The following is a 10,276-nucleotide window of genomic DNA, read 5'->3' as shown; positions in this document are numbered from 1 at the left end:
AGTGCAGCATAGTGGGAGCTCAGAAGACAAATACTCTCACATCTTAATTTTTCAATTAGCATGACTCTTGTTCTCTAAACATATGCAAACACAGCGGGGCATCTATTAAAATGCAACTCTAGCGTTGAGCCTAATTAGAGTAAATTGGTTAGCTTGTATTTGGAGAAATTTGAATGCAGCCCACTATTCATGTTTCACCGTGTGTTTCGCCCCAACAAACAAAATGGCACTCACTGCCTCATGCATATGTTCCCAGCCTCCAAGGAAGGAGTGACTGAGATGTCCTGTCCTACCATTCTATTCAAATATAGGCTGAAAAACTGATTTTATACTTTGTGGTACATTCTGTCTTCCATATCATTACCGTAACAATAAAATCTCTTTATAGCGTGTTCTGATTACTTAATAATGCATTTGAACAGGGAATTGTAGTTTCAATGTGATATTTCCTTTTATCATGATACTCCGCATTTGCCTTTGGCTTTATTATCTCTTCATAGAGGGAAATAACTCAAGCTAATAAAATGTTGCTGACTTTGTTCCGGTGATGTTTTGATAGGAGCAGATCTTCAGTATTTTTGCCAACGTCACTGGAACATTGGAGGCTTACAGTACAGTAGGCAGCAGGCCAAATGGACCCAGTGCAATGTAAAGGATACTTTGTCCTGGATGCTCTCTGCTTTGCCGAGGTAAACAGCTGCCTCTACTGCCAGGACAAGAAGACTAATGTTGCAGCTTGCTGCGTGAGAACCCAATCCCCAGAGCTGACGAGCGTATGAAGACACCGAGCTGTGGTAACACTGTGTTAGACATTAGGTCACGCTGGCTTCAGTTGTGAGTTGCCACATATTTTTGGCTTGAGATAATCAGGTTTGTCATACTAGGTGCATTTTTTTCTTGGTGATGCAATGGACCAGATGGCAGATGAAACGGCTCTGAGGGCTGATGTGAAAGACAAAGGGAGAGTAAACACTACTGAGGAGAGCTCTACGTGGGTGAGAGGAGGTAAGCTCTGTAGAAAAAATCTGAGCATCGCTATTGAGTTATTATCTCTCTTGTAAATCTCTGTTATGATAATGTAAAGTAGTCAGTGTCATGCTTCCTGTTCCCGGTACTAAAGCATGCCAAGAGACTATACTTAATATTATAATTTGCTAGATTTGTAAAACGTTTCAGAAAAATGTCCCCAACCAATCTCAGTTTGCAGTAATTAAAAAAATTGTGTCAGTTGCTGGTTTATACATTCTTCAAAGCATGTAGATGTTTTGTTTTCATTGGTTCTGTTGTGCTGAAAATTTTAGTTTGCATTTGGATTTTGCATTTCAATTTTAAACATGAAGGGAAATTATCTCCAGATCCACTGCTCAGAGTAACTGTGGTGTCTAATGAGTGAGCGCGGCTTGGTGAAACACTGGAACAAAACCTGAAAAATGCATAGTAGGCCTCCGGGCCTTATTTCTCTATCAGTTAATGGTCATGGGCATGAACCAGCTGCACTTCTTACTTAATTCATTAGATAACCCAGGAGCATCATGCTGCTTCTCAGCTCAAACACACAGACAGCACTAATTTTGAAGTTCGTTTTAACTTGTTGTACTTCAAATACTAATCCCTGCCTTCTTCACTTCTCATTCAGCCATGGAGACATGACAGATAAAAACAATTCTAATGAGAGATAAAAGATTTGTGCAAGCTGACAAAAGGTGATAACATGAGAAACTATTTTGAACTTTGTTATTTCATATATATTTAAAAGAAAAAACTATTCAAATCTTAAAAGTGGCCAATACAGCCCTGAGCAACGTCCATTTGTATCTCTCTTTCAACAATTTAGGTAAGACAAATAGAGTTTATTCGACTTTCAAAATGAATAAATCATCAGGCATTAAATGTTAAATTATACAGAGAAAGGCTCTGTGAATATTTTATTTTGAATAGGTGGTGAAAAAGTAAACAGTCTGCAGCCAGCGCAATAATTAATTTATATCTATTTAAATCAGATGTTAACAAACAGATCTACTCCTTAATTATAGAGATTCCTTAGCCTAACTTCCCTGTTCTAGAAATTGCCTCAGTAGACGTAGACTAAGTTGGTTCATACGTTTTCCTGGTGTCTTTAGTGTACTTTTTTCACCTCCAGATGTTGGTCTTGTGATGTTTGTCACACATAATGAAGGAACACAGAATAAAAAATAATAGTTAACATTTTGGAAATTGTGCTTAACTGCTTTTTTTGATGGCAGTTAGACGAGAGGATTGATGCCATTCTCATGTTATGTGAAAGAGAATTAGCTTAGCTTAGCGAAGCATAAAGGCGGGAAACAGGGAAAACACATATCTTTGTCCGAGGGCAGCTAAATCCGCGGGACGTAGATGCCAAAACAGCTATAGTTTCAGCGCACAGACATAAGAGTGGTGTCAATCTTCATATTTAACTCTTGGCAGGAAAAGAAATGGGAACACTTCCTTATTCAAAATTATTTTCTTTTCATTGACAGGTTTGAAAATCAGCAGTGTTTGCATAATCTTTTTTTTTTTTCCTCTTTAAGGGTTATAATCAATTGTGTAGTTATTTTATTATGCTATTGTATGGTATCTTATCATATTGTATAGAATAATAAATCACCCATCATGTCAATGAAACTGTTTCATATTGAATCACGTTGTCTTGTTGTATATCTTATATTGCGTGTCCTATCGTACTTTATTGTATCTACAGCTTTAATTGAAATTATTTTTAGGGGGCATTTTTGCCTTTCTTCAGATTGTGCCCAGGGAATGTTGGAAAAAAGAAAGAACAGTAACATCGGCTGCTGAGGGCATTGTAGACAATGTGGTGAGAGCACCAACTAACAGCAGCTTTAGTACAAATATGTTTGCAAATCTGGTGAACCACTGCCTTTGTTAATGTTTGTCATCAGGTGTCTGTGCTCTTACACATGCTGGAGTTTTGGATTTAAAATACTGTCCAATCGTGCTTGTGAAATAATTAAATAGTACCTGTTGCTTGCTGATGAATCTTCATTCATCATTTTGTCACTTGGACAGAAAGAATCCAAAGTGAGGCTCAAGTCAGCGACTGGAGACTTGATGCATCTGCAGAAAGTGCAAATGCACTGACCAGTAGAGACACTAAGCGGCCCAGAGAGTGTGACAGCCGCTCTTCCCCTCTTTGGTCTTTGAAAATGTACCTAAGGAGATCTTCCTCTGCAGAATCGTGCACCACAGACTCTCTGTCCTCTTCTCCGCTGAGCAACAAGGGAGGTTAGTGACACCAGCTCTTCATCACACCAGCCTGATGCCCATAGTCTGTTAAAAAATCCTTCTCGATCAACACACTGATATTATTGAAGGGGAATTAAAAACTTGTGTTGAATCCTCAGTAAAACTGTTATGAAATTAACTTTTCATCCAAACACAGCTTTTACTACTGATGAAATAAATGATGATTAATATGCAGGATAATAATGCCACAGACCACAGACAGAATAGAAAATTTGACAAATTGCAAGCTTTATGCCTCGCCATGCTGTGAGAATGCTTAAATACAGTTCATATAATCAATTATGAAAATGTGTGAATAATTTAGAAACTGAAACTAAAGCAAAAAAGAGAAAGATTAATGCAAAAAAAAAAAAAGGCCACCCAAGTAGACTCAATACTGTACATGCAGCAGCATAAGTGATTACACCAAAGACTGTTTAGGTTCTCGCTCAATTCTGCTAAATTACTACTTTCGTAAGGGAAACTTGTTTTAATTAAAGAAATAGTTTGATATTTTAGGAAATGTCATAATTTGCTATCTTTCTAAGAGTTGAGAAAAGGGATATCATTCTCATGCCTTCAAGTTAAATAGTTTGAATCTTAATGCTAAACTAGGCTTAGTTAGGTTAGTTTATCATTTCAAGGATGGTCTTTCTCAAAATGGAGATTGGTGCAGTTCAGGATCTACATGCACAACTTAAAATAAAAAATAAAAAAGATTTAGAGGACTGTGCGGGCTCAGAGGAGGTATAGCTGCTCTAATCCTTTACAACACAAGTCGTCAGGTCATCCCTACGACATGTCTTCGGTGAGTAACTGTCTGCTCAGTGTCATTTGATGATCTCACGCTTCATAGTACCCATGGGGGAACCGTTTGGCAAAGGCTGCTGGTAAGACACATAGCATTGTTTCACTGCAACCACAGCGCCCATTGGAAGTGCTCCCTGGCAAAGTATACAAGAGAGACGTCTGGTAATTGATTATGTCTCCAAACAGCTTTCTTGCTTGTCTCTCTGTGAGGGAGCGAGGCATGATTTCCTAAATTATGCATGTGTAAAGGAAGGAAAGAGGCTTTTAAAATGTTTTATAAGTGAGGACCAGCAACTCTTATAGTAGCGAAGGTGATTTATGTCCCAGGATATGGTTTAAACACTTTTCATCATACATTATTTCAAAGAGATCATTGCAAAAGCGTGAAAGCATTGCAGCCCTTTATAAAACCAAAATGTAATATTGATAAAAAAACAACAGTTGACTAAATTGTTTTCCTTAATGTGTGTGTCTCCCACAGTTGACTGCGCAGGAATTGTCCTGAACTGTCTCTTCTGCCGGTTCTACGATATGATCCATATGTTACTGGACTCCTGTCAGAGACTCGCCAATCACTGCTGCCCCAACTACAAACAGGTCGTCACCACTGTGGAGTCTGCATCCAGCAGTGACGATGACTCTCGCTTGGACATGGACTGTGGTCTGCTTAGCTCCTGTCATGATGCAAGTGACTGCCTGGAGCTGGCTATGGAGGTTTCTGAATTATGCTATCACTAGTGAGAAACCCTAACAATCACCATCACCATGATTGCCAATCAATGTGGAGAGGAGGACTTCTAAGGGCTCAAACATAATGTGCATGCATGTGACCATGTATCTATATCTACTGAATGTATGAAAAGACATTTTCACACTTTGGAAGCCATCCTTGTTTGTATTTCCTGCATCCATTAGTAGGTTATTGTTAGAGGCAGCAGACTTTCATCTGCTCTGTTCCCCTCTTTTAAATAATGAAGTATTAATTGAGGTCTAACATATGCAGGACTATCAGACCCAATGTTATTGACTTTATTCACCTTCTTTTATCTTACCGTTGTTTGGTAGCAGCAGAGGACATCCTATCCATTATCTACAGCCCCATCTCCACTGATGGTACTGGCTCTGCTCTACTGGATTGTACTTGCTTTTACTTCAGAATGTTTGAGGAAATGTTTGTCTACCTGTGCAACAAACTGCTCCAGTGAAGGAGGGGAAGGACACAAACTTCAGCAAGTCTGCCCCTCTAAAGAGAGATGGTGACTGTTGCACTGTGGAAAGCGTGTGATCTGCAGTGTTTTCAAGTCACCCTTGAAAATTAACTCGGCTCGCTTTAAACCCTGACAGAGGCGATACTAAGATAGTACCAGGTACCAGATAGCATTCACGGATCATAGAAAACAAAAAAGAAAGTAAGGAGAGTCGAGCCGAGCTGGTCGGCTACTGTCAGTGGAGAAGGTGTTCATATTGCCAGCTACACTGGTCCACTCAAGTAGATGGTGACAACATGACAAAAATGGAGTGGTTAATAGTAAGATAGCTGACTAGCTGGCTAAACTAGGCTGATGCCACTTTCTGTATTCACTATTGCAAATGTGTATTGCTGTAGCTCTTACAGAGGCAGTAGCCCTTTAATTATTCAGCAGAATATGACAACCAAGTCAAGACAATGGTTTATATTTGTGAAAAACAGAAAGACATGTAAGTTCAGGATTTCTGTTGAACTTAATACAAATTTAAATAAACTTAATTTTTCAAATCTAATGTTTGTTTTCTTTTTTAGAGGATCAATCTGCATGGTTAGGAAAGAGACAGATTGGCCAGCCTCAGCTTTTAATGTGTTTGCTTTTCTGATTCAGTTGTTGGGTAAACAGTCATCCTTTGTAGTTGGAGTGAAAGCAAGTGCACCAAGCTTGACAACCACGTTAAAGTCTCCAAGCAGCCAATGAGCCAACATGCACAGCAGTGCCTAAAACTGGCAGAACTAACGTATTAAGCTTTACAGTAGAGCATCAGTGTCCCTATTTACTGCTTTAAATTGCCTCCTTTTTAGCAGAGATTAGTGTGACCTCACTTTCATTTTTCTAAGTATTGAGATACGGAAAAGGAAACAATTCAAGGTTTGGCGTGACTACATAAATCAAGGGAAATGCTTTAAATAATTTCACCAAACTATCTGAGATTACATTTTCAATGTAACAACTCAGATGGAAAAATCGCTATTTGCTTGTAAAAATGGAACTATAATAGTAACTTTATCCCAAAACCAAATTTAAGGAGTCACTTAAAATGGCAGTCATGCGACAGCATAGCCATCCTGAATGAATTAAATGCTGTGTTGTCTCTATTTTTGAAGGACAGTAACTACAATCTGCTTCAAACTAGCAATTTGACGTCCCACGCTAACTTACATAGTTTAGAATTTTCTAAACTTGACTAGACTAAACTTTTCTACTATGTTTGAATGTAAACAATTTTTTTTGTACAAATTGAAGTATAAAACATGAAGAAAAACTGAACATATCCCACTCTTTAACATTAGCTTTTATTATTTTCAAGCTGCTATCACAACATCATTATGCGCCTAAACACTCTACTGACAAGCAATCACTGACTTCTTCCAGTAAACTGTATAAAAATGCATATTGTCACCGGGTCTGAAAAGTGAAGCCAATGCAGAAAGTGCCTTGCAGTGCAATGCCATTGAGAGCCACTAGAGGCTGCATTCAAACAAAAATTTTGGCTCCAATTGACTTCTATTTAAAAATGATCAACTTCGCTCATGAAATCCAATTTTTTTTTCACATGGTGTCATTATGGTGTCATTTGCTAAATTCCCTTGTCTCATCAATGTTCTGGTGGTCCTTGTGAAAATAATTCCATAATTAATTAAATATTAGGCCAAAAAAAAACAACATGTGTGTTTTGGGACGTGCGTGGTGTGAATGACTTGCTGGGGTGCAGTCAGGTTGCTCGTATAGATGGGTGAGGATAGCATTGTCGGATTCTGGGTCACATCTACCCTTGATTCCTGCCCAGCTTGTCCAAATATGGTCACTTCTTGCACCAAAAAACAAATATGGTGACAACCAACGTGCCAGACTCAAAGCTATAAAATAGCAGTTTACAAACCAATGGGTGATGTCACGGTGGGTGGCCAATTGGCTAAAATCTACCTTTTATTTCAAAATCTGCATGTTTTCTCAGTAATAGATAAGAATGAGTCACACTAGTAAACTGCTTTTGTTTAGTTCTGTTCTCTTTTTTTTTTTTTAGAAAAATATAACTTAGTCAAATTAAATGTAACTTGGGAATTAGCGACTGGTCATTAAGGCACATTTACAGGTCATACAAAATGTTGTCTGGCTGTTTATTGGTCAATTTAAGGAAAAGACATTGCTAAATTGAAAAAAGGGAACACTGGGAACATCCAATTTACCATGTGTTACAGATTTAGGCTATGTAAATTGTGTTTAGACTCATTTGAATTAATTCAATTTTAATTCCAAGTGGCAAACAACATTGATTTGTGAACTGCAGTTGTGAAGCCTCAAGTTTGACTTTTTGGTCGTCACCATCATGCTACTTAAGAGCAGCTTGGAGCCAGAAGTGACTTTATTTGGATGAGCTGAGGAGGACCAAGCGATGGACCTGACTCGAACTTATTGGAAACCCGAGGACACTACGCCTCTCTCACCTATAGCGAAAACCTGACTGCCCTACAGGCCTGCCCATCAAACGGAGACGCCCCCAAACACATAGCTTTTTGAGGCTTAAAATCTAATTAATGATGGGATTATTTTCAGGTGGACTGCCAGAAAACAAATAAGATGGAGGGACCTCAGATAACAACACCACAATAAATTGTGGAAAAAAAGATTTGCGACTTTGTATTTCATGAGAGAATTTAAATGAGAGTTTATGGAGCCCGAGGCTTTTTGCAGCCGAACCCTAGCAGCACTCTTCTGCATTGGTCTCATTTTTCAGACTCGGAAACTACATCCATTTTTACAATCTATGGTTAATTCAAATTTTTCACCATTTGTTTTTTATAACAGTGACAGCCCATTTAATCCCACACCAATATCTGTGTAAAGTTTACACTTACATTAGCTGCCGTTTGTGGTTTTATGAGACTAGATAAGCAGCAGCAAAACCTGCAAGTGTACTAAAGAGAGCAAGAGTGTGTTGTTTCACGTAAATCCAGATTTTCAATTGTAAAAAAAAAAAGTGTGATTCTCATTCAGTGAAGATCTCCTGTCTCCACCACAAAGCTTTAAATATATAGCCTATCCAACTAATATTGCATGTTGTTATGGTTATGCTTACAGTTTTGCTTAAAAATGCCACCAATGACTTTAGAAAAGTGATTGCACATGAGACAAATTGTGGTTAAAAAGCTTTAGTTGTACCGTTTTATATTGCAGCTTTAGGAATGGAAATAGACAAAACTCACTTCATGGTTGTAATAATCACCAACTACTGTAGGAAGGGAATGATTGAATACTTTACCAGTAAGAGAACTGCAGTGTCTTGAATTTGAATCGTACAGTATCAAATCACTATGCAGCAAGGCAGCAGTGTCATCACAACAATTCAATGGCCTTGAGGCCTGTAAATTCCATTGCTGCTCTGTTGACACACACACTGACACACCAACAAGCACTTCAATTTCAACACCACAGTCTTTCTGAAGTATGGGAAAAAAAAAATCTTGAAGCCTGTCCCCTGTTGAGCGTGCCTATTTCAGTTCAAGTGCCACTGGAAACACAGGAGCTGTTGGATATGGCATTTGTAGGACACTTGTCCTTGTCCCTCCCCTCGACCTCTGTTCTCAAAGACAGTTCTCTCAAGTGGTAGATCACTGTTTGAATCACTTCAGTCTGAAATATGTCCTTGTCACATAATGGGAAATGGACACAGGAGCAAAGCTGCTATGTCAGTGGGAGAACGGTACACAGGACAACATTGTTCTTAAGCATCATCTGCTTCCTAGAGAGGTCAGTGTGAGTGCAGACGTGTACAGCATAGTGTTACTGGATTATGTGCAATTACTGCACCAAACATTTGTTTTCTGCCATTACATATAAAGACCGAGAGAGTAATTTTACTCTACAAACAAGGAGACTATTAGAGTGCACTCTTGTTTTTCAGTTACACACAGTGACAATGGGCCAGTATTGGTACAATCCGGAGACCTACTCTTTGAAAGCACATTCAGTTTTATGTGTACAGTAGACACACCATAATCATTGTACTTCGTGTTCTAACTCCACAGTTTAAATATCATTTAGTGGCTCCAACCAATGTGAATGTCACAACTGAGAGAGAACTGTATTAGTAATGCGTGACTATGGCTTTTCATCTTTACAAGTTTTTATTATGTATTATCCCTAATTAATTTTGGCCTCAACCAGACTTTATACAGCCGAACAACATTGAAAAAGGCATTTGAACTTGATAAGGCCTTTGAGTAAAATGCATCACTGTACAATAGCTCGAGATATATATGGTAACCAAACCACATCACGTTATTATTAATTTTTTTTTTGCATTTACAAAAAATAGTAAAATACATTTTATGATATTATTGTCATTGGCAAAAGGCTATACTGTATAAAGTTCATTTAGAGGAAGCTTATTTTACCTTAAAAATATCTTTTAAATTATTAAGTTAATATAAACCTAATTATTAGAATGTATTCAGGTTCTGTATTTCTTTCTCTTTCTTTCAAGCTCATAAAGTTGAAATCAGTTGAACTTTTATATAGTTATTGATTTGGAGCACATCTTGCACAAGAGACATGACTTATTCTATGCAAATGAATACATTAGCCATCCCCTAGTTATGCTGGTGTAGGCTGATGCTGCTCTGGGACTTTCCACGATGCACTGAGTACACTCTGCTCTCCTTTCATTTCTCTCCATGCATTTGTATGCCAGCATTGCATCTCCTTAACTTTATGACTTCTCTTTCCCATTTCCTACAGACCTGGCTCTCGGGTTCCATGTTAGTGATCTGTGGTTACTGGCCCCAGTAATCTACCCAATGTTTATTGTATCTCAATGCTGCTCTTTTCTCTCCTTGCTCTTTTCTCACCCCAGCTGTTCGCAGAGAGACGCCTACCTAGAAGTCTGGTACTTTTGGAGGTTCCCTTCCAACCGTTGCTTATGTGGGAATTGTCAAATTGTTGGATTTCTGCCA

The 10,276-nt window shown here is 38.3% G+C and overlaps 1 protein-coding gene across 1 annotated transcript; it reads left to right on the top strand.

Moving 5' to 3' along the window:
* The first annotated feature begins 908 nt into the window (after window positions 1-908).
* Window positions 909-4,812, top strand: mdfic2 (MyoD family inhibitor domain containing 2). Its single transcript, XM_069715804.1, has 3 exons — window positions 909-1,005; window positions 3,049-3,264; window positions 4,556-4,812. The coding sequence occupies exons 1-3, from the start codon at window positions 909-911 to the stop codon at window positions 4,810-4,812; spliced, it is 570 nt and encodes a 189-aa protein (XP_069571905.1).
* The last annotated feature ends 5,464 nt before the right edge of the window (window positions 4,813-10,276 follow it).

The sequence above is a fragment of the Brachyistius frenatus genome, unplaced genomic scaffold (assembly GCF_029030835.1).
Source record: "Brachyistius frenatus isolate BFR_SWC_R1_liver_20210118 unplaced genomic scaffold, ASM2903083v1 Contig_4, whole genome shotgun sequence".
NCBI classification, from domain to species: domain Eukaryota; kingdom Metazoa; phylum Chordata; class Actinopteri; family Embiotocidae; genus Brachyistius; species Brachyistius frenatus.
Note: the sequence above shows the minus strand (reverse complement) of the source record. Positions and strands in the feature narration are given on the sequence as shown.

Excerpts from the sequence above, each read along its gene's own strand:
- mdfic2 (XM_069715804.1), top strand. The coding sequence starts at position 909 with ATGGACCAGATGGCAGATGAAACGGCTCTGAGGGCTGATGTGAAAGAC. Across the intron at positions 1,006-3,048 it reads CTCTACGTGGGTGAGAGGAG|AAAGAATCCAAAGTGAGGCT; the intron begins GTAAGCTCTGTA and ends TCACTTGGACAG. Across the intron at positions 3,265-4,555 it reads TCCGCTGAGCAACAAGGGAG|TTGACTGCGCAGGAATTGTC; the intron begins GTTAGTGACACC and ends TGTCTCCCACAG.